At 45.4% G+C, this 25141-nt stretch overlaps 1 protein-coding gene across 2 annotated transcripts in view; it reads right to left on the bottom strand.

Moving 5' to 3' along the window:
- Positions 1 to 25141, bottom strand: part of Cdh13 (cadherin 13) — a 1039744-nt gene that overhangs the window by 546551 nt on the left and 468052 nt on the right. For both annotated transcript variants that reach the window (XR_015643278.1, NM_138889.2), the window contains 1 exon segment: positions 16424 to 16540. Coding sequence is in view for 1 of the 2 variants with exons in the window: in NM_138889.2 (NP_620244.1) it covers positions 16424 to 16540 (117 nt within the window). In the remaining variant the exon portion in view is untranslated.

Here is a 25141-nt window from a genome sequence, read left to right as displayed (position 1 = left end):
TCTCTCTCTCTCTCTCTCTCTCGTGTGTGTGTGTGTGTGTGTGTGTGTGTGTGTGTGTGTGTGTGTACCACGCCTGTATCTTAGCAGTTTACAGCAATGGTTACTTAGTAACATTTCTAAGGGACAATGGACATTGGGATGACAGTGGCCCAACAGGGAAAGGAAGGCTGTGATTTGATGCTTCCACTGTTACACAGTAGGAAGACAGGGTAAGCTTGAATATAAATAACCGATCTGCGTCCACAGGGTTTAACCATGGATGAGCCTTTAGTCATTAGCTGTTATTATTATTGTGAGCCCAAGAAAAGAACAGAATAGGGGTATGAGTTAATCTTTCACCAAGTAGAAAGCTGGAAAACAAGAGTTCCTAAGGTGCGACATGTATGACAAACACCACAGTTGAGGAGACTCAAGAGTCTTTGTGGAAAACACCTTTGACTTGATTTCTATGTTTCATTCCTTGGTTTGCAAAATAACATTAAATGAAAGTCTGGTAGGGACAAGGAGATGACCTCAACTCAGGCCAGTAAATGGCAACTGACTTAGGAGTTCATCCTTTAAGAGTAAAATAAAGGAGCCTACTGTAGAGCCTGTGCCCTAGGTAGCGTTTGTCCCCATAAACTGGCTATAGATCTATAGATTGACACCATGGTGGCAGATCTACACATCTTGATGGTTCAGATGCCAGCTCTGTCAGGCTCTGAAGGACAAAGAGCAGGCTCCTACCTGGATTACATGGACAGCTCAAGTTCCCAGATAGATAGAATTCTATGGCTCCGACTAACAGGATGCATTGTGGAGGCTGAACAACGAATTTAAATTTCAATGTCTATACACCCGCTCCAGAATTGTTTTTGTGGTACAATCTACTAAAGCTGACCTCACAGCTTCACAGGAAGGTTGGTCCCCAGCCGAAATGTGCAGGTACACTCCCTCAAAGGCATGCTCAAGAGTTTTTAATAGCAGCACAATTTGTAATCACTAAAAACTGGAAACGAGCCAAGTCCTTCTCAGAAGAAAGGGCAGCGAGGAGGTCCAGAAAATGGAATCCTGTATATCTGATTCTGCAGGTGCATCTTATAATCTGGAGGCATGTCAGGAACACACTGAGAAAAGCTAGACGAAAAAACCCCATGTATTCCATTTATGTTTTACACTAAACAAGACACTATCTGGTAGTCTTAGATGTCAGGATTGGTTACTCCTGGAAGATGTGGTGCTCATGCCTGGAAGGGGACACGAGGAGGCATTTTTGGGGGAGATAGTTACGTCTTATTTCATGATCTAGGTAATAATTGCTTTGTATTCTATCTCTAAAACCCCATTGCGTTGTATTCTTCTGATTACATAATTTGTATCTATGCGTTATATTTTGTTGACTAATTTTTAAAATATGAACTTCGCCATTCCACATTATTAAACATTATCCGTCACTGAACTTCCTCATGTGCCAAAGCCATAGGACATGGTAGTTGGGGAATTAGCAATAGGATACACATAGAATGACCCAGTGACCCAGTGACCCAGTGACCCAGTGACCCAGTGCCTTTCTCATAGAGGACAATCCTTAGTCCTGGTAAGGAAACAGCAAATGAGGTGAACATACATGAAGAGGATAGAGGAACTCTGGGCAAAATGGAAAGACATCCAGTGGATTCCTTTCTATTCTCAGGAGTGGATAAGAAGTTACTCTTCAAAGAGTCACGTGGTTTTACTATTATCAGGTCGGAGGCTACACTGCTCGAGTAGGAGTTACACAGCACAGTGAGAACAAAGGGGTCCTAGACCTAGAGATGGAGAGCTAGTGGTCCAGATGGAAGCAGAGCTTTGGGGACAGGAGCAGGGACCTCAGCCAAACAGGAGTGCAGTGGAGGTGAGGTTTTTAGGTTTGCCGACATTTGCTGTTAACACATCTCTTGACTATGTATAAGCTTATATTTAATAGAGTAACATACATGAAGACATAAATGCAAAAATTATACATACATATATTAGATACTTTTTGTTCCTTATACACATATGTACATATACACGCCTATGTGTATATGCTAAGATTTAATTTGCTTTAGATTTACTTTATATTATGTATGACTATTTGCCATGTGCTATAAATTTGGCACCCTACCAGCCTGCCTTACGGTGACTTCCTACCGACATGTGCAGTGCATTTCTCCTGTCCCTACAAGTTGTGTAGCAATGCCTAACTGTTTAAAAGGTCCCTCTGGACATCATCATCCTCTCTCTCTCTCTCTCTCTCTCTCTCTCTCTCTCTGTCATTCTCTCTGTCTCCTGGTTTCTCTGTCTATCTCTGTCTGTCTCTGTCTGCCCCCCCTTCACTATATTACCAAGGGAGTATATGTACCCACATTTCCTCTAGTAGGCTCCCCATTAAGATGCCCCAGAACTCCAGAATGGCTTTGGAGAATATCATTGAAAGGCAGGAAGACAAAGAGTACCAGAGGTTCACTGTGAATCTGTGTTAACAGATAGTGTCCCCCCCAACTCGCGCAATGCATGGGCTACCAGCTACATACGCCAGCAGCACCAGGAACTACTAGAACGTTCTTCTGGGACCTTAGACCAGATCTGTAGACCTTAAGCCTCAAAGATGGGACCCGTGATTCTCCCCTGAAGTGTCACAGATTTATGCATGCTTTAAAAGCTGAAAGTGAAGCCTTTGATGGCAGTCCTGGCTGCCAGGAGTGTAGATATTATTTTAAAATATATGTATTTCAATCAGGTTTCTGTGATGAACATGTATTACTAACAAGGAGGGAAAAAATTAAAAAAAAAAAAAGCAAAGTCGGACTTGTTCCATGTCATGTTAGGAGCGCTTTACCCATGCAAATAGCAAAATAAAAGCAGCACTTACGAGGAATTTCAAGTTGTCAAATAAATGAACTAAAATTTGAGCAACGCAGAACACGCGAATTGTGTCAACTAATGCCTCGCCAAACACCGTCATTCAAAAGAGAAATTACTAAGAAGAAATGTACTTAGAATTTGAGGCTAGAAGGCCAACACTGAGCACAGCTGTTCTGTGTTGTGTTTCCGATTTGGCAGAAAAGGTATTTCAAAATTATTATAGGGAAGGAATAAAGAAAACCACGAGGTACAGACTGTGCCAGGGCTTGTGAGAACCCAGAGAGACACAGAGAAGCGATGTGGGGGGCACTCAAGTATTCCCCTAAACTTGCTGCTGGTTTGTCATATATCCATTAAGTGAACATGAACTCCAGCCAACCTGAGCTGCTACTGCTCGGTGACACACACCATATATATGGATCTGGGGATGACGGGAGCCACCGACGGCTCCACAGAGCGATCCTTTAGGATAGGTGAAGTAGATGCTTTGGTCTCATTCCGCCAACCCACAGCCAAGTACTGGGTCTATTTGAACACCTCTGAAGGCAGCCCATGGAGCCATGATGTTACCAACCAATACAAAACTCAGTGTGTCCTCTCTCCCACAATCTACTGACCCATCCATGCCATCTGACGTCTTCTCTCCAGTCCCCACCTCTCCCTTTCAAGGATCCCTGTGGAGCCCACCTGGTCAATGTCTCATCCTCTATCATCATCTCCTTGGGTTTCTGTTTTCATCCTTTAGGGGCTACCCCAGGCAACCAATCATAGTAATCATCCTAATATGCCAGTCTGATCCTATGGGCTCATAATTTACCCTCAGTCACCTATGGAATAAAGTCCAGACTCTGACATCAGTTTTATAACTTCGGCTCCTAGCTCTTGGTTATCTCTCGAATGCTTTCACTGACAGGTTCTTCTCCACTCCACAGCCATATCAAGTTGGCCTCAGCTCTCTATTTTTTTTTTTTTTTTTGGTTCTTTTTTTCGGAGCTGGGGACCGAACCCAGGGCCTTGTGCTTCCTAGGCAAGCGCTCTACCACTGAGCTAAATCCCCAACCCCAGGCCTCAGCTCTCTAGATGAAAGCCCTATTTTTTGCCAAGGCCGACCACGTGCCTACCACCACCTTGGGAACCTTTCACCCATCCTAGCTTTACCTACCATAACGAATCATTCAGGAAACTTCTCTTGAGTTACTTCTGACAGCCTGACTCCTCAAGTTCCCTCCCTCCCTCTCAAGTCTGACTGGGGACACATCTGTCTCGCCTCTGGAATGGAGTCTCCTTGAGGGAGAATTGTCACCCTGACCATTGGACTGCCTTGCACACAGCAGTTGCTCCACATGTATTTCTGGCTGGAGGAGGAGGATGTCTATGTTTTCAGCCTAAGGAGAATGTTTGGATTTGCGTGAGGTAGAACTTGAAGCCCTCATCTAAGCTACCTGATACAAGAAACATTAGTGTGCTCAATGAGGTCTCCATGGATGGGAACATGGAGTCTTACACGAGAGGGATTTTGGGTTTCTTCCATTACTGCTTATAGAGGTGGACTACACCCAGGTACCAAGAATCGTCCTTTCCAGTGACCTCCAACTCACACCATGCCTCTCCCTCTTTGAAATCCAGAGCCAAGAAATAAAGGGGGAGTTCACTCAGCCCCTTTCCTCTTCCTAGGAACTTCTACATCCTGTTTCTGCCCCCCATCCAGCTGCCACTACCCTCCTCAAAGATGGGATTAGAGAGGGACTGTTGATCTCTACTCGGCTCCAGGCCTCACTTCTTCGCTCCCACCCCCCACCCCAAGACAGCTGAGTCCTCACTATAGAGCAAACATGGACAGTTGATATTTTCTTAACCATTTAGTCCTCATGGTTCCCTTTGAGAGAGCAGGGCTGTCTGCAGAGACATTAATAAAACAAGGGAATGGCTTTCATCACCGGGCACGGAGAGCCCTTCTGAGTGTCTGAATGCTTGGCCCATTTGCTAAACTGAGGCATGACCTCTGGCCATGCCAATATGTACACCGAAGACACAGTTATGAGGTTACTATCCTTTCTTCTCACCTTTCTGAGAGATTAACTCTTCTTTCCTCGTCTTCCAGGGATAATGGAGTCAACAGGCACAGACTGTTTCTGTTTCCCAGGATGGTGCTACCCAAGGCCTCTCAGCCTTTTGAGTTGTGGAATCCTAGATGAGGCCTACAAGTCTGACCACCTGGGTTCAGGAGACCACTAGGGTAGTGCGTGGGTTGGCACATGAAGGGAGAACAGCATGGGAGGGCAGACCCTGCCCCTGCCCACCACCCGGTGGGTTGGTAAAGTAAGGAATCCTGAACTCTGCTTCCTGTTTGTTTCAGCCTTTGTTTGTCCACTTCCACACCTCCTTAGCCATTCCCTGTCATTACGAAATCCTTCCGGAGTCCCATTCCGTTGCAGGTGGTGACATGAAAGATTTGGCTTCTACTTACAAGAGCTCAGCTGATTCCATAAGCAGATCCTGTCTCACAATGAGTTTCTGAGGCTCCGTTTCTTCCACTGTATATTAAGAACGTAATACTGACTTCTTATGTATGGAGTAAGAAATCACATCAGTGTGCTATGCACGCAAAGCCCAATGGGAATCTCAGAACACCCGTTTTACTGTGAGTAGATCACTATTGGGAAGTTAAGAGCCCCAGCTTTGGATCTTGTGCCCCCTCCCCTCTTTAACTGAGTTATCTTGGGTAAGTTACTTAGTCTCTTCTATTTATAGTGTCCTCATCTGAGAAATGGGTATAATGTTGTTCACAGTGTTACCATGGGAACAAAGGAGAAAGCTGTGCTTGGCCTCACATCTGACCCCTGCTAGCCATGGCAGATTGCAGTCAAGTAAGAAAATTGCTTGGCACCTCCACATCTAGGGTGATGACTCAAGTTCTAAATGTTCAGAAATAACTAAATATAAATGTAGTCTGAGACCAAATGTGCATAGGAGCAGAGCCCGGGGAATGTTGCTAATTGAGAAGTGGAAGGGCGAGAGACTCAGGGTTAAAATACCTCTTTTCCCTCAGGCTCAGGCGCCTTTATTGGCTGGGTGTATATCATGGAGGTCATTTCTGCATGTATATGTGTTTGGCAGGGAATCAAAATAACTCAATTATGTTTTATCATTAATTAAGCTTTGCAGGAGAAGGGCAACACATGTTAATGGTGGGCATAGCTTTTATTAGACTTCAAAAATAAATTAGAATTGATTCTGTAGAGTTGTGTAAGTTTTGAGTATTAAATATAAATATACTAAATATGAATGCATTTCGAATTCTAGCCCCCTCCCAATATACCACAGAGAGCCCATCAAAAGAATAAAATCTATCGCAGTCTGGTAAGAGTACAGTTATGACCCAACATAATGGCTGACTGCCAATCAATTTAGCTAGTGGCCTCATTGCCACTGTAGAAAATTAAAATTTGTGGAAAATATTCCGACTGATCATATAATGGTCTGCTAATTCCATTCTAGCAACAAACCTGGCTCTGATCACTTTAATTAATCAGCACCTACTCAAAGCTCACCTACTGAACCATAGCTATGACAAAAGATATCCAGGGGCCTACTGAGGCCTAGGTGGGCTGCCTGGATACCACATATGATAGGTAGTAGCTTAGTAGGATTGTGAGGAAAGAACAGAAGGAATTACACAGCTGCTCAACATGTCATCACTAAGACAAATGAGCTCAAGTGAGAATCACACAAGGGCACCATGTTGGAAAAAAGCTACGGACCACACTCCATCCACTCCACAGCAAGGGCCACACAAGAGCAGAATTTTACTCTGGAAGCCACATTTTAAAGAAGTGCAAAGAAGTACATCACGCGCGCGCGCGCACACACACACACACACACGCGCGCCTAACGAGGGGAGTTATGTATCCAGGCAGGGAGGTAGGGAGGCAGGCAGTCAGGACACAGTAGTTCAGGGGTTAAGAATTCTTGCTGTTCTTGACCTGGGTTCATTTCTTAGCACCCACACTGGATGGCTCACAACTGCATGTAACTGCAGCTCCAGGGGATTTGATTACCTCTTCTGGTCTCTGCCAGCACTTGTACCCATCTGCACAAACACATATGATTTAAATTAAATTAATCTCCCCGAACCTCATTTCCTCATGTACTAGCAGAATCCCCAGTGATGGCTGGCCACCTACAATCTTGGTCGGTACAGGCATAGAATAGTCTGTGATGTCATGTTCCAACAGATTGTAGAGCCCTAAATGTAGAAACAGGAAGTGAGGATGAAGGGAACGTGTCTAAGCGGAGGGAAGAATCCTAAGACATGCAAATGGAGAGGCATATGTATAAGCCGAATGAAGAGATGATCCCCGATGTTCATTTCAAGGAGAATTTTTGAGCAGCGAGCCTCTGGGCATCTTAGAGTCCCTGATTTCTAGTTCCTCACTATTTTCCAGCTGGTGGGGCATTGGAGCCATTGAATAGAACTACTCATTGCCTAATGAGGGGAGTTATATATGCAGGCAGGGAGGCAGGGAGGCAGGCGGGCAGGTAGATAGACAGACAGACAGACAGATATAGGTAGGTAGATACACAGACAGATAGAAAATAAATATATAGATGATGGATAGATAATGGGTGAATAGATAGATAGATAGATAGATAGATAGATAGATAGATAGATAGATAGACAGACAGACAGATAGATAGATATAGGTAGGTAGATACACAGACAGAAAATAAATATATAGATGATGGATAGATAATAAACAAATAATGGGCAAATAGATAGATATAGATAGGTATAGATATAGATATAGAGATATATAGATGATAGATGAAATGGATTGATAGGTCTATAGATGACAGACAGATAGATGATGGACAAACAGATGAACAGATAGTTGTAAATTTCTGGAGTGTTGTCTGGGATAAAGTGTGTGAGACAAGAGCTTTAAAGGGCAGAGGATGGATGGGGTTAGATACAATGAATCAGACACTAGGACTGAAGGAGTCATTTTAAGAAGAGTAAAGAGCATGGGACTGGGAATTCAGACTTAATTTGTGGTCCAGCCCCCGAGGATGCAGCTTAGCATCCATGGGTCCTCACAGAAAGGCAAAGTCCTAGGAACTGATGCTTGGCGGAAGCCAATCTTAGTCCAGGTGCCTACATACTCCCAGCTCCTCTGTGCGTGTATTAGGTGAGCACACCAAGGGGACAGTGGGTCCCTGGATGTGGGGAACGCTTGGACCAACCTCTGTGGGACTGTGGTAAATTCCACTCATGTATGACTCCCAGTCAGGACGCAGTCAAAGCAGAGCCCTGCTGAAGCAGTTCCCATGCTTTGGTCTAATGATCTATGCTGATCCCCTGTATGAAGAACTCATGGCTCAGAGACATATTTTTTTTCTGGCCTGGGTTACAAATGTCCTTCCCAATGTCCATTCCGCTAATTTATGGGGGTGTAAAAAAGGATTTTCAGTAAAATGTACTCCCATTGGCTTTGATGGAGAGGGTCCGCGATGAAAGTGGAATTCCTAATAAGCATTTCATAAATGACTTGTCTTTCAAACTCAATATAAAACAGAATAAAACACAGCTCGCCAAGACAGCCATGCCTCTGTGCAGATTTAAAGTCCCCTGCTCTCAATCAGCTGGGCCTAAGAACTCAAAAACCTCTAAAGATGTAATAAAATATTTATCAGCAGAAGTTGGTGAAATTGAGAAATTATTTATGGTGCAAATTTGGAAAGACACAGTCACACTTTGGGATGGAAGGGTAGAAGGCACATGTTGAGAATACTATGTTTCTCTGGGGAAACACACACACACACACACACACACACACACACACACACACACACACACACACCAGCTCCTTCCTTCTGTGGAGGATTTAATGGTTAGGAAGGCAGGGGTTGGAGGAAGTGTGCTCAGGACTACTGGGTGTTTTCCTCTTTCTTCAGAAATAAGACATTTTCTAAGGTAGACTTCACAGGGAAGAGGCAGAAATAAGGAGGGAAAACTCATTTCCTAATGGCCTGGCATGTTTCTAGTTGTCTTCCCAAAACATGTGGGTTCATTCCACCCATATGCTTCCAGCCAGTTGGCTCAACAAACGAGTGGAATAGACAGCCAGAGCTATCCAATATATTACTCAGGATGGGAAAGGGTTTTCTGGATCGCCCATGTTATAGCAATCTGGCAACTCATAATGATTTGGTGGGTGGTCAAATTATGCATTAGCCAAGACTTTGTCTATAGTTTCAGTGATTCCTATGAAACCGTCCTGTGGGTAGACAGTTCTATAGAGCATACAATCAAATGAGAACACCCTCTACCTAAGGCCCGCTAGCCTCCACACTTTTGATGTTTGTATCCCTCAGTAGAAGTAAGAGATTTTCAGGAGACTGGTGCACACTCTAGTTTTCAGAGGGAAGATCTAAGCTGTGTTCTCCACAGCCCTCACTGTCACTAGTTCTCTATACTAGAGTAAAAAATCCACTACCTAGGTTATAACAGGAGCAACTGCTGGCACGATCACTTAGAAAGTCCCCTTCACACTGGTTGTCCTGATGTACGTATAAGCAAAGCCTTTTCGTCAGAAACTGTCCAGATTGGGACAATAAATATGATATTGTCATATTATAGTTCTCTTTAGTACTGCCAATCATCCATCCGTCTCTTTCTAGGCAATTTCCCCAAGCCTCTTTGCTGTCAATCAGAAAGTAGCCAGGGCCAGCCTGGGCTATGGGTGAATGAGTGAATGAATGAATGAGAATGAAGCTACCGAGAAATATTCTTCTTTGCCTCTTACCTTAACTGTATCAGAGGCAATTTCATTTTCCAGTAGAGGACTCCTCTTGGTGCAGTATGTGTGTCCATGTACAGATTCTCAACCTAGGTCCTCTATAAGGCAGCTGCCTTTCCAGTCCTAATGGGATACCAACATCACAATGCACAAGTCTCCCAAACTTCCAGATGTTTCTTGCAAAGTAACTACCTGGTGAAAACTCTGTCTGTGCTTCGCTTTCCCCTGAAGGAAGTTACTTTCCTGATTATGCTTGCTTGCTTTTAATTCATTCATCCCATTCTTCCCCTTATATCTTTCATCTCAGCGCCATCAGTCCTACCTGTGCCCGTCAGCTTTTTCTCTGCAGAGACTTGGGAGAATACAAAGGGTCTTCCATGATTGCTGGGTATGCATGGGACTCTGGTGGTTAGAATAGACTTGGCAAGTGGAAAGTGCCATTATTAGGAGGTGTGGTTGTTAGAGGAAGTGTGTCCCTGTGAAGGCTGGCCTTGAGGACTCCGAGTCTCAAGTTCTACTCAGTGTAGAAGAGACATAGTAGTCTCTCCTGGCTGCAGTTTGATCAAGATGCAGAACTCTCAGCTCCTTCTCTAGCACCATGTCTGCCTGGATACTGCCATGATGATAATAGACAGAATCTCTGAAATGGAAGCCAGACCCAGTTAAATGTTGTCCCTTAGAAGAGTTGCCTTGGTCATGGTGTTTATTCATAGCAATGAAACCCTAAGACTGGGATCAAGAGGACGCTGTCTTCCAAATCTCTCTAGATCACTACACCTCTTACTTTAGTATTACATGGCAGACTCCAGTTTAGGCTGTTGCCACTGAAAGAAGAGATTCAGTGGTGTGGTGGTTTGAATGGGAAGGTTTAGATGGTGCCCTCTTGCTGGGTTAGTGTGTCACCAGTGTTGGGGTTTAAGATAAGTCTCCAGCCACGTCTTCACACTTCCTGCCTCCTGTCCCGTTTCTCACCATGATCCTCTGCCATGCTGGCCTCTTGTCACCCAAGAAATGTGAGCCCAACTAAACTCTTTTATAAGTTGCTTCGGGTCATGGTGTTTTTAATCACGTCAACAGGGAAGTAACAAAATCAAGTGGCTATTAAGAAATAGCCTTGTCTCGTTTTGGAGACCCCAAGAGTTAGCCCCAAGACTAGTCTTCTGTTGTGGCCATGCCATTCTGAAGGCAATGAGGTTATTTCTAGGGAGTTAACAGTACTCTCCATATGTGGCAAGATCATAATCCCATGGAAGAAAAGTTGGGAGGTGGTGGGCAACACAGTCTCAGGAGCATCCCCCACACAAGGGAGGGTGAGGAGCTGTGTTCTCCAGCACTCCTTGTTTGCCTTGTGTTCTGCTCCATGTGTGAATGCAAAGTCTTCTAGCTTCGGAGGAGATCCTTTGGCCAGCAAGATGCCCCAGAGCAGCGATGCATGTGGTGTCTACCATAAAGGGAAGCTCCCTGGGAAAACTCAGGATACCGAAGAATTCTGTGCCTTCACAGGCCTGATATAAATACTCTGTCTCACAGGTTTTCCTGGTCTTTTCTCATTCTCTGTTCTCATCTCAGTTTCTGAATTAACCTGTTTGTGTGCTCAGCCTTAGAGGCCCAATGTGCTTGGCCTCTGTGAGTAAGTCTTCTTGTCTCCCAGGAGTGAAAGTCTCCGAAACTCAACCTAGTTTGCGTCAGCCAACATAGACTGAGAATTGGCTATTCATGCGGCACCGTGGGAGGACCTTGGGACTTAATAGCAATGGGAACAGACAGCATCCTTGATCGTATAGGATTAGAGAAGCATAAAAAATACTAGCACCGATTCGTGTTTTATCTGGCACTCTGCTAAGCCCTTTCCACTTATCACAGTGAGTTCTCATGACAAGAATTCCACAGAGATCATCTTCTCACACACCAAGTAGGGGAGTGGGGCTCAGAGATGATGTCATCAGTGTAGACACACGGCTTCCTGCCACCTTGGCTCTTATCTAATATGTGCAGGGGCTGCTCGCTCAAACCTGAGCCACCTACTATGGGTCAGGACACTCTTTCTGATGGGCATCATGATAGGTGACTTTAGTTGTCAGCTTGACACTTGTAAGAAGAGAGTAGCTCAATGGAAGGATTATCTTCATCTGTGGGATAACTTCTCAATTGCTAGTCCATGTTGGAGGGCTCAGTCCACTGTGGGGGGTGACATCCCTAGGCAGGGTGGATTGGGAGATACACACACACACACACACACACACACACACACACACACACACACACGTGTGCACGATAGATCAATAGATGGATGGATAGATAGATAGATAGATAGATAGATAGATAGATAGATAGATAGATAATAGCTGAGTAAACCAGAGGAAGGGCAACAGCAAGCAGTGCTCCTATGGTGGTTTCTGTTTCAAATGCCTGTCCTGACTTCCTTCAATGATGGGCTGAGGCATGGTAGTATAAGCCAAGTGAATCCCTCCCTCCCCAAGTAGCTTTTAGCAAGAATGTTTTATCACAGCAATGGACATCAATCTAGAATAAGTTCTCTCTTTAAAACAGCATCATAATGAATTGTTTGGTATTGACACACATTGAAGGACAAGATGCATAGACAAGCACATCAATGGATATCTGATACGTCATAAAGGGATCTTACTAAGACACAAGTTCTGGGATAGAGCTGAGACGCACACAAGTGTCTGCTATAAATTCTATAAAGCTGGTTTCTGGTCTTCACCCAGGAGATTCTAAGGATAGGGCTCAAGAACATACACTTCTACAAGGTCCCAGAGGAGCTGACATTGTGGGTCACACCATCTCTAGGCAGAAGATGGTCTATGCCAGGAGACCTCACCCTGGTGTACACCAGTCTTCCCTGGGGTCTTTTAAATAACACCTATGCATAGTTCTTGCATAAAGGTTATGTGTTTTGGCCTGGAGGGTGGGACCCTGGTACCCATGTTAAGTGTGTCTGGGGATTCTGATGCATGGTTACAGGTGAAAACCTAGTTCCCCTTTGTGGTACTTAGAAAAAAACACATCTTACATCCTGCTACTGTGTAGATAGAGCTTGTGTGAAGACCACCCCCAATGCTTCATGTGTTCAGTGTAATTCTCATTACAAGGCACTAAGGATGTAGGAACCACCTGCCTATGGTGTTTGAGGAGGTGCCCTTTGTGTGTGATTAAAATTAGACACGGCCCCAAGGATAGAACCCCCATAATAAAATGCCAGTAGCAGTATTAGAAGAGGAAGATGTTGGGGAGACTCCCTAGCCAGAAGTCAGTAAAGTGCTTGCCTTGTGAGCACAGGGACACACACTTGATCCACACAACCTGTACATAGTTTTAAAATGGCAGCATGGTGGTACAATCCCAGTATTGAGGAGGCAGAGACAAGCAGATCCCTGGGGCTCAGCCTGGCCTCCTTGATGAGTTCCAGACTAATGGGAGACCATGTCTATAAAATTCAAAGTAGATGACATCTTGTGGAACAGCCTGGGGTTCTTCTCTGGACTCCACTAATACACATGTGCCCTGATCCATGTACAAATGTACAGCTACATACACAAGGATACGGATACAGAGACGCACAGAAACAAAGAGGCAGAGAGACTAGACGGATAAGTACATGTTGGGAGACCCTGCTATTAAGGTTGCGCTCCACTGTGTCCAGATACCTCCCAAGCTCAGTGCAAAGTAGAAGACTCTCTTTCTCAGTGGGGCTTCCTCTTCTCTGCCTGATCTTATCTGGAGAGCATGACCTCCACTTCTTCTAGCCCTGGAAAGTCACGTAGTCCATGGCCAAATGACAGGTTCACTTTCCTCTCTTCCGATAAAAACCTCCCCGGCAAGTAACTGGAATTCCTCTCCATGTAAACAAAGCGTTTCTAGCCTCTCTGTCATAGCCAATAAAATACACCCACTCTGAAACCCCTACCCATTCCCCAAGCTTCATATAGCTCTTGTTCACCCCCAAAATGAGAACATGCTGTTTCACTGAACACTGTCTAAAAGAACTGTAACACTGAAATCCTCAGAACGCCCTCCCCGCACTCTCCACCCCACCTCACACGCACATGCTCACAGCTGCCTGAACACCCTGAGTGAGGAAGGAGGCCATGGAGCCTCATACATCGTGCTGCCTATCTCTTTCCCATGACTCATCGTATGTCTTCAGAAGTCTGCTGACGAAGTTACTACCAGATGCCACCTCTGGATCCTCCACACCTATTACCATGAGTTAAATAAACCTCTTTTCTTTATAAAGCAGCCCGAATCCGCTCTTCTGTTAGGGTAATGAAAAAAGACCGACACTGATCTCAAAAGTCATTAAAGAGGTGGAGATGAGCCTCTCGACAGGGATCCTAGTGTGGGTTTGACAGTGCTTGGGGCTGTCCAGGGGGACAGGACTTGTCATAACTCACCTCTGTCCCTTCCAAGCTGCTCTGTTTTCTAGGAGTCATAGAAAATGATTGCTAAGAGAGATACAGCTTTGGCACAATGGCAGTTTAAAATAATACGTATATTGATCAGCAGAACATTTGGTTGCTGCTGTCTTTGATTTCCAGTAGAAATTTCTCCAGTGGTCTAAGACACCCTCACCTCATTCAGAAGTCCTCTCCTCTTAGTGGGTCTCTTTGTTCCCACTGCTGTCTCCCATTCTGATTTCACAAATTATTCTCTACAGGGAGGCCAGTGTCCCCTGACATGTATACACTGCCTGGAGAGAGCTTCCAGGGGTCAGTCATTTCAGGCTGTGCCCAAATCCCAATCCGTCAAAGTGCCTCCAAGTAGGTCACCTCCAAGATCTTCTAGGCTCTCTGACCATGCTCTCCCAGGTTTACTAGTTGTCTTAGTCAGGGTTTCTATTCCTGCACAAACATCACGACCAAGAAGCAAGTTGGGGAGGAAAGGGTTTATTCAGCTTACACTTCCACATTGCTGTTCATCACCAAAGGAAGTCAGGACAGGAACTCAAGCAGGTCAGGAAGCAGGAGCCGATGCAGAGGCCATGGATGGATGTTACTTACTGGCTTGCTCCCCCTGGCTTGCTCAGCTTACTCTCTTGTAGAACCTAAGACTACCAGCCCAGGGACAGCACCACCCACAATGGGCTGGGTCCTCCCACCCTTGATCACTAATTGAGAAAATGCTTTAAAGCTGGGTCTCATGGCGGCATTTCCCCAAGGGAGGCTCCTTTGTCTGTGATGACTCCAGCTTGTGTCAAGCTGACACACAAAACCAGCCAGGACACAGTACCCTAGGGTCCTGCTCCTCAGGAACATTTCATCCCTCTCCATCTCAGGCCCTTGAGCACATATCTCTCTACCGAGACAGCATGGACCACGTCTTCCCATGAATGTCCTGATCCTTCCACTCTCCCCTCAGATATCACGAACCTCTTAGCTGGTATCAGCCAGCTTTGTGACAATCTCCTCCCTCTGACTCTTTGGGGCTGAACCCTTTCTCCTTCCCTCCAGTCACTGTGGTGTTGTTTTGTGCAGACATTGTCATACGCTCTAATTTTCTTGTTATTTAGTTGCATATGTGTCCATTTCCCCACTAGACAACAAGTTGGATTGTTTGCTCGTAACGGGATTGCATTCACCCAGTCCTGATTGGACCAGAGCCTGTTTTCTATTTTTACCTGATGAGTAAATTACTAAAACAATAGCTCCTGGCACTGAGACTGCTCGTTCCAGTAAGCACCCGAACTCCAGGTTCAACAAGAAATAGAAACCGATTCGAATCTGAATCTCCACGTAGACATTTCTGTGAAGCCAGGAGGTACTACTGATGTGTGTCCCATAAAATTTCCTTGAGGCCACTCTTTTGAATGAGACATCTGTACTAGGTCCAAAAGGGCAGAGAAAGACAGAATGGAATCACCTATAGGCAGGTCTGCATAATTAAAGTGATTTAAAATGGGTCAGATTTCTGAAAAACAGGATATTCACAGCAACCAGTTTGGGATGACTCAGTGCATCTGAGCCAATGGACCAAGGATGGCCTGATTTGTTCCTTAAGGTAAATTACTTTGAAACAATGCATCCCTTTTAGTCCTTGCTCCTACCCACTCGGGTAAAGCTAGCCCCTTCGGTCAGCTCAGCACAGCACCCTTCTAGTTCACAGACAGGAAGTGGCCTGGGTCCTGAATCACCAAAAAAAGCTAGTCGGATCATTAAACCCAATCTGCTGATTTTTTTTTTCTTATGCAAGGTGGCTTTAGTGCTGTGGTCCATTTAAAGGTAGATATTTTCTTCCGGGACTTTATTGTTCAGAGCGAAGCAACACTGCTTCTGGATCTAGTTCATGCCGGTGAGTTCCCATGCTCTGGTTTCGTGTCCGATAAGCTAACCCGACAGTGAGCTTGGACTGACACATTTGAAAAAGAAACAGGACCTCAGTAAAAAAAGCAGACATAGGCACACAGCTGTCAGCCTGTCACCTGGACATCAGCTACGAAGACAAAGCAGCCAGTTGTTAACCAATGACATGTGACAACATCACCACAAGTTTATTTTCTACTATGTAGATCCTACAGTCGTGATCTATGGCTTCTGCATTTTCATGTTATTTTCTTTTAAAATGATTGCTTAAATTCTTACCTTGATACAATCATTTTGACCTCTTCCCACACACACAGTGATGGAGGCCAGTTCCAACTACTCTCATCTGGCATAGCCAGCGGACACTGCGCATGCTCAGCCCCTAACAGAAATACTCTGGACCACTCCCTGTCCTTTGTCCTTTGTCCAACTTACCTTGCCAACATCTCTGGGGAAGGGCTGTCTCTGGTTCTCTGGGATCAAGATGGGGGACACCACAATGGACCTCTTTTGTCTTGGGACAGGAGATGTCCTTGCAAATTTAAAAATGTCCTAAAAGAGAAAACAAGGTGTCCTGATTAAGATCTCTCACAGATGGGAAAGAAAGTATCTGCCTGTCCTGGGGTCTTACACTTTGTTCAGAAGGACACAGCAATGTCTGGACACCGTCAATCTTGTCCTATCCAATCTCTTTACAGTGACCAAGTGCTTGGTTAGCATCACAGAAGAATTGATGTCACAATTCACAGTGGTGATCGTTAAGCCAGTTAATGCCAATTTGCGAATTATCTACTTAAAGTGTCATACTGGATTAACACACCCTTTCTGCTGTATAGGGGAGTCTTAGTCTGCCAAACAGGAAGAAGTCATCTAGTCAGCAGCCTAAGGGACTTTCCAGATAGCATGGCTCTCTTCACAGCCAGCTAGAGGAGTAGGGATGATTTACAGTGTGTGACAGGGCCGTATACACTTCCAGGTGTCATGGGGATGCAGGTGATGTTTTCCCAAGGTTCAAGTGCTAGGATCAGGAGTGCCTTTGGAGTGCATCCCCAAGGAAGTGCCCACACCTTACTCATTGCGTGCACACTGCCAGGAGGTCTGCATCTAAAAAATGATCGTAATTAATTCTTTGAGAATTTCATACGATGTGCTGATGTGTTTTGATCATGTTCGCCCCAACTCCTCCCCTAACTCCTCCCAGATCTCCCTTCACTGCCTCCAGTGTCCTGTCCTTTTTTTTTTTTTTCTAAATACATCCAATAACTCATTGATTCCAATTTGAGGGCTTATACCTTTTAAATTAAAGAACTGTGTTCAACAAAGGAAACGGTATCATTATTTTATGTCAAGTACTAATGTCACATTATCTACAAAGAAGGAAACAGAAAGATAAACATAGTGGAGACCCACAACATAGCTAAACCCAAGCTAGACACTACTGCCTACAGAGGGGAAGGAGGACGTGGGAGGGGGTTAGTACCAGCCTGATCTAATTAGAGGGCTGGGGGGGGGGAGAATTGAAAATAGAGTATCGCTTTTAATATGCAAATCAATCTTATCGAATACCACATGCTAATTAAAATTATCATCTGTATCACCAGAAGCATGCACCTCATGCTTCATAACCATAGTGAGTCCCTACCAAAACAATACGGTAAATAATAATTTCATGACATCACTAACCCCCCTGTCCATAACTATACATGTGTGTGTGCCAAGAGTGTATGTGTATGTGTGTATGAGTATGTGTGAGAGGGTATGTGTATGTGTGTGTGAGTGTGTGTAAGAGAGTGTGTGTATGAGTGTGAGTATGTGTGTTTGTGAGTACTTATGTTTTTAATGTCTTTTTTTTATTTTTAAAGAGAAAACATACGTAGGGCAGTTGAACAAGCAACAAAACCAGCTAAAGCTTCTGAAAACCTCCACAAACACTCACAGTCTTGATTTTTCTTGGAATATCGACTAACGGTCTTGTGGAGAGCCATTGGGCAATATTTGTTTATCGAGAATTTTGCAAATACCCACAGCCCTTCCTTCCGTATTTCCACTCTAGGAAGCCAGCCAGGGGCTAAGCTCGAAGGAAGAAAAGGAAGACACTGAACAATGTTTAGTGAGGCAGGACACACAAAAGACAAATGTGAAAACAGCCCCATATTGAGTAGCAAGGATACAATTGAACATGAGCCTGGTGTGGGAAGACCGCACCCGGAGCCCCTCACAAAATGCCAGAGTAGCGATACAGCAAAGGCGTATCAGCCAACAAGGAGACATGCGTAGATTGTTGTCTGTAAGCACGTGAGGGTAGGTGAAAGACAAGGCGAGAGCCTGTGATTGGACAGTAGAAAAAGAGGGCGGGCTGAGAGCTTTTGAGAGGTGGGAGAGATGGGAGACAGGGGGAAGGAAGGAAGACGGAGGAAGAGAAGGATGATCCAGATCCGTGTGGCTTTAAATAGCCACAGGTAGCTATGAATATCATAGAAGGGATGGATTATTACAGGACAATTTGTACAATCTAAATGGGCAGCTTATATCAATATTAGCTGGCTCTGGGTTCTTTACTCGGGTGTTTTGTGAGTTGAGAATTTACTAATATAAATCTGACAGATAACTTACAAGCCTCTAGAATTTTGATTTTATCGGGTTACAGGATTTGTGACAGCTAACCGTGAGATGGGGAGGTCGGTGCATGGAGATGGCGAGGCCGCTGGGGCCAGAGAGTAGCTGGAACTAGCAAGGGATGGCACATTCTATTTATTGTTTAACAAAACACACATGTGCCAGCCTGCATACCTAAAGAAATCCTCCTAGGTAGTCCCATAGCTCTCTTCAGCCAATGAGGACCGCTTACACAGATTATGTAAGAATTACAGAATTACCCCCAGTTACATTTCTGAAACCAGCAGGGATAATGCATACCACAAACTCTGTTCCTAAACAGCTTCCTGTCAGGTCCATTCTAGATTGTGTGAACTGAGTTAGAGAAGAATATGAAAAAAAAAAAGTACCAACTAAGGAGTAAATTACGTAAAGCACGGCTGGTTTACCAAAATGCTATTTCTGAGCGGAGAAAATGAAGCTACAATCAAGATCACTTCGCAGACCAGAATAATTGTTGCAAGCCTATGAATTCTTTCCATGTTTATTTCCCAAGACCCCAAGAGAAGATATGAGCTGTTTGTTATTTTGGGGGACATATAATCAGTTCTGTAAAAACGGAAAGCACTCTGGAATTGAACTGGACAGCATTGTGAATGTGTTTCATACCACTGCTCCGTGTGCCTAAAATGGCAAGGCCAATGCTCTGTGCGACTAGGTCCTGTGGGGGAGCAGACAGCGCTTGTACCTCTGAGCCATGTCTCCAGACCTGCTTATAAAATTGGTTCAGTTGGAAAAAGCATTTCCCTTTCGAGGGCAGAAAGACATCAGAACACACTTCCAAATGCTGGACCATGTGGTGTGCATTTGGAATCCCATCACTGCAGAGTGGACACAGGAGGATTACTGAGGATCCCTGGCTGGGAGATCCTTCCTGCCTCAGAGGAGCTGGGCTGTGTTTGGGAAGATGACACTCAGTGCTGTTCTCTGGCCTCCACATGTGAACACATGTACAATGTACACACTAGCAAGCACGCATACACATGTGCATAAAATGATGGGTGGTTTCTAGGAAAACAGTACTCTCCATGTTTAGGCAAAGACAAAACACTGAATTCTTTCTTTCTCTCCTTCATTTCTACCCCCCTGTGGTGTGTGTGCATGTGTGCGTGTGTGTGTATGTGTGTATGTATATGTATAGGTGTATGTGTATGTATGTATATAGGTATGTATGTATGTGTATGTATGTATGTATGTGTATAGGTGTGTGTATGTATGTATATATGTGTACATATGTATGTATGTATATGTGCAGGTGTATGTGTGTATGTAGGTATGTATGTGTATGTGTATATGTGTGTGTATGTATGTATGTATGTGTATATGTGTGTGTATGTAGGTATGTATGTGTGTATGTGTATATGTGTGTGTATGTAGGTATGTATGTGTGTATGTATGTGTATATGTGTGTATATGTAGGTATGTGTGTATGTGTATATGTGTGTGTATGTAGGTATGTATGTGTGTATGTATGTGTATATGTGTGTATATGTAGGTATGTATGTATGTGTATATGTGTGTGTATGTAGGTATGTATGTGTGTATGTATGTGTATATGTGCGTGTATGTAGGTATGTATGTGTATATGTATGTGCATGTGCGTGTTTATGAATGTCAGTGAAGAGCAGAAAGAGGCTAAAACGAATCAACCAGGAACTCAGCCAACTGAACCAAGCACTGCACAATAATCCTAACCCAACTCAAACTGAAAGACGAAAGAAACGAGCCAGCAGAAAGGAGGAGGAAAACCAGGAGACAATGGAGGAGAGAGTGGGTTCTACTATACGAAACCGAGGCATAGCATCTCCCAAGACTGTTGCTTTATTGAGGGACGACAAAAGGACAGAACATACGTAAAGTACGCGATACATGTGAATCTCATTTACAGTTAAGAAAACCAACAACTCCAAGAGCCGCCCATGAGTGAATGGGAACGACGCTGCTGGGTGAAGATTTAAGGCGCCATGCATATGTAAGGGCTTGGTGATTCAGAGCTGTAATACAGCCACAGAGGCCTCCGTTCATTACGACAGCGCGTGTGTAAATGTGTCCAACGCAATGAAAAAGCACCCTGTGTCCTCGGCAACAAACTTTCCATTGTTTGTGATAAAGGGCTCACTTGTGTCTGCAAGCCTGCCGAGGGCGATGCTGTTGTTCTGAGAGCCCCTGAGCCTGGTGCCTGCTCCCAAAATCTCTCTCTTCCCGCACAGAGCCATTAAAGATGCAGTCCCAGTCCACCTCCCACCTCTCCCAGTTCCCTCGATGTAGGCTCAGCAGTGTCAGCCTAGATGCAAAATACCAAAGAAGCAGGGAACTCTGGGCCTTGGGAAACAGTCTCTGAGGCACAGAGTACATGAGGAGTTGCGCTCTGAGCATGCGTGCTGGCTCAGAGGGTGCCTTTGAGGCACCAGGAGAGAGCGACGGGGCAGAGCAGCCTTCTTCCTTCCATTCCTAAACACTTTGGCCCTTATTTCATGTTTCTAAGCTTAGTGCTTTGCCCCCACCTTTGCAATTTATGCGTATACCTGTGTGTCTGTCAGCAAAGACCCTCAGTGCCTCAGGTGGGAATCTGTGCTGCCCTGTTTGCCCGGGAAATCATTTTGTGCCAAGAGGACACAGAATATAGAATTTTTTTAGAAGGTGGGGTAGGAAGATGATGGCTGGCGTGCAGCCAGACAACCATCGGAAACCATGGCATTCACAGTTTTCAAGGGCTGTTGGTATGTATGCAACAGTAATAAATGAGAAGCCACCATCGCGCAGCTTCCAAGCGCATGCGCTTTCTAGAAATGCTAGCCGGTGACGTCGGGAACAGCACTTCCATTGAGGAAAGCCACTAATCAGAAACTTTGGCAGCACAAAGGTCAATCTGAAACTGGGGAAAGGGGGTAGTCAGAGATGGCTATGTGCGGGAGGGTCATGGACGAAGTATATTATACATTCATTTGATGACATGCCTAACAAAACCTATTTCTACCTACAATCACAATTTAAGCAAGAGAACAGAAAGTGAAATTCTCCAGGTCAACATCCTGCTGAAGTCATTTAAATATCTGCTTAGCGATCCCTTAAAAGTGTCGCAGCCAACTGGGCATGTGAGGTATTGCTCTGGGTTATATCGTCGAGGGATGATAGACCGTAGGAGCTAGGAGAGCCCAATGAAATCCCTTTCCTGAGAAACCTGCTCTAGAAAAAGCACTTCCTGGCCTGCACGTTGACTCCTTTAGTCTTGTCTAGGCATGCTTAGACCATTATTTGGGAAATTAATCATTTATCCCTTTAAATAGTCTCAGTTATAGAAGGAAATATTTATTTCAATTTCCGGTGTCCCTTTCTTTTTCGTGTAATGAAAAAAAGCACCACAGTATTAAAAAAAATAAAATGAACACATACATGAACACTCTTATATGTGTGGTTGAAATTATCATCAGGCACCCAAATGTGGGCCACCGAGGAGGGACATTCCCAGTGTCCCGGGCCATTTGGCTTTGGTATGTATGTTTAGGATGGGAAAGAAGTTGCTATGGACAAAATAGTCCATGATTTAAAGAAGCTAGAGGTTCTCTCTGTGTGTTTAGGATTTGAGAGGTGACTTTAGGAGTTTCCGCTCAGAAAGATCTTTTAAGAACACCACCTGCCCCCTTCTTCCCACATTGATCTAGGATAAAGGCCCCAGCACCACTGAGACAGGGAAGACCCAGGAAGTGGGCTTTGATGCTGCTGCTGACCTTAGCAGGTACTGTCCCTCCTGGACCCTGCCCTCTCCTGCATGGCCAACGTCATCTATCTCTCTGCTCTCCACTCTTGTCTCCATCAGTTCAAAATTCTTCCTCCAGAAAAAGGGCTGAAAGGAAGGGTGTGGTTTCAGGCCTGGGGACTGTGGGCAGAAGGCTCAGAGGCGGAAGGTAAACACAGGTCAGCATTGTGTGGGAACGGGAAACCTGAGACGCTCCGAAGATGACAGGGGCAAGGAGACTTCAGGCTTCTCCAACACACCAGACAGTCCTCTCCTCCCCTGGAGAAGCCTCTGCAAGGCTGGAGTCTGACTTCGACTTGGCTGCCCGTTGGGTCTGGGGTGTGGATGTGAATGCTGAAGTCCACCCACTTCAAGTGTCTGTTCCCTCACTTGCCATGCCAAGCCCGGCACCGTGTCCTAAATGTTGGTCTCAAAAATTAAAATGCAAGGACCGCAGAGCCAGGCCCTCGACATTTTCTCTAAAGTGTCGACTTCCTTACATCGGGGCTGCCAGTTAAAAAAATAATCCAGAGACTCTGGCTTCGGATAAAAATTTGCCAAACAACACATTCGAGACACAATTGCCTCTGAAATATTTCATGAAGCAGGAAAATAACAAGCCAATCAGACCACGCTCGTTCCACTGGAGGTGAAGAATGTTTTAAGCGTATTTAGATTCTTTAGTCAGAAGTCCGTGCAACCACGTGCGACGGTGATGGGGACATAATGGAAAGAATTTTCTTCAATCTACTCTGGCATTGATGAAATATTCATGCTAAATAGCTTCTTCTGAGCACCTGGAGGGATCTGGCAGCGTTTTACAAATGGGCTTGTTTTCCTAATACACACAGAGCCCCTTGCCTCCACAGCTGAATTAATCTGAGTCCGTGTTCTAGGTGCAAGAACACAAGCTCCCGGAACGCTGTTTTCTGCATCCGCAAGAGTTCGAACCCGATAAATGGCCTTTAAGAGAGCCCCTCTCACAAAGCCTCCCATTTCTTGACTTCTAAGGCTATGGCAAACACACTGACCAAAGGTGGTATAGGCTGATAGGGCTTTATTTGGCTTATAGAGCCAGGTTACAGTTCATCCTTGGAGGGAAGTCAGGGCAGGGACTGAAGCAGCTGGTCATGTCACATCCGGAGTGCAGAGCAGAGAGAGATGGACACGTTCCATGCTTCCTGGGTCCTCAGGTTCAGCTCACCTCCGTAACTCCCAGGCAGCACCGGACTCAGCTGGTGAAACGGTGCCGCCCACCTTCAGGGCGTGTCTTCCCACTGGAATTACCAACCCAGACAGTCCTCCGAAGACACGCCCACAGGCCCACTGATCTGGACAATTTCCCCTTGAGACTCCTTTCTCAGGTGATTCTACTTTGCGACGAGTTGACATTTAAGATCCACCATCACGCCCGCCCACAGAAGGAAGTGCCCTTGCATTTCAAGTGGGTATGTGCAAAGTGTTGGCTGTGGGTTCCCGCCATGACAGTCACACAGAGCTACCCACAGGTACCCCAGGCTGCACACATCCTCGCCAGAACGGAGAACCTTCTGCTGTTGCTCATGGACCCACACTTCCCTTCCTTGTCCCCAGTTCTTTTGGGGATAGTTTCTGATCACTTCCGGTGAGTGCAGACATATTGTTTTAAACTTTAGAGGATGGTGTGTATTAGTAAATGCTGGCAGGGCAAGCCTGCACCATCTCTTCTTATTCCAAAGGCTCAGGGTGACCTCAGGGAAGTGACGGTCCTACCTTTTACTCATCACCTGATACATTCATCACCGGAGTGGAAAGGATGCCAGCTCCCTTCTCCCTGGCAGCCCAATCACCTCATTAGCTGGCAGGAGGCCATGCTGGCTGCCAATGTGGACAGTGCCCACTACGCGGTCGGGCGGCTGGCGATGAAGCAGGGCATCACAAGGTGTCAGCCAAAGGAGACAGTTAGACAATAGCGCTGGTGCTGGGCTATTCTGGGGTGGATTTGGAGACAGTGTACAGCTTTATCAACTGTATAAAGAGGCAGTTAGGTCCTTTGCACTCCTCCAGTGGTGTGCCTCTTTCTTGGACATACATAATACTATTTATTTAAAATGTTTGTTTGTTTATTTGTGTGTGCACATGCCCCAACATGCATGTGGAGGTCAGAGGGCAGCCTCCACACTTGTTCTTGCTCCATTATGTAGGTCCTGGACTTCAAGCTCAGCTTTGGAAGTGTCTTTACATGCTGAGCCATCTTCCCTCCCAACAGGAAGGCAGGGTAGTCCTTTTGGCCTGGACCCACTCTCTGGATTTGGTCTCGCTTCAAGATCCTTGTTCTCTTACTTGTTGTCTGTCAGTTTGGGGGTCTTCTTCTTGAGGCTAATGGCTGCAAACTGTAAAATTAGAAAGCTATTCCCCAGGGCTGGAGAGATGGCTCAGGAGCCAAGAGCACGAGCTGTTCTTGGAGAAGGCATGAGATCAGCCCCTAGCAGCTATACGGCACCCAACAATGACCCGTAACTCTAGCTCCAGGGGCTCTGGTGCCCTCTTCTGGCCTCAGTGGGCACCTGCAGTCATGTGGTAAGTCACATAGGCATGCAAACTCTCTCTCTCTCTCTCTCTCTCTCTCTCTCTCTCTCTCTCTCTCTCTCGCTCGCGCTCTCTCTCTCTCTCTGTCTCTCTCTCTCTCTCTCTCTGTGTGTGTGTGTGTGTGTTTGTGTGTGTGCGTAAGAAAGCTATTCTCCACACAAGCTGCCAACGTCAACCGCTCCCCATACCCAAGC

This window comes from Rattus norvegicus, chromosome 19 (assembly GCF_021556685.1).
Source record: "Rattus norvegicus strain SHRSP/BbbUtx chromosome 19, alternate assembly SHRSP_T2T, whole genome shotgun sequence".
Lineage (NCBI taxonomy): Eukaryota > Metazoa > Chordata > Mammalia > Rodentia > Muridae > Rattus > Rattus norvegicus.
Note: the sequence above shows the minus strand (reverse complement) of the source record. Positions and strands in the feature narration are given on the sequence as shown.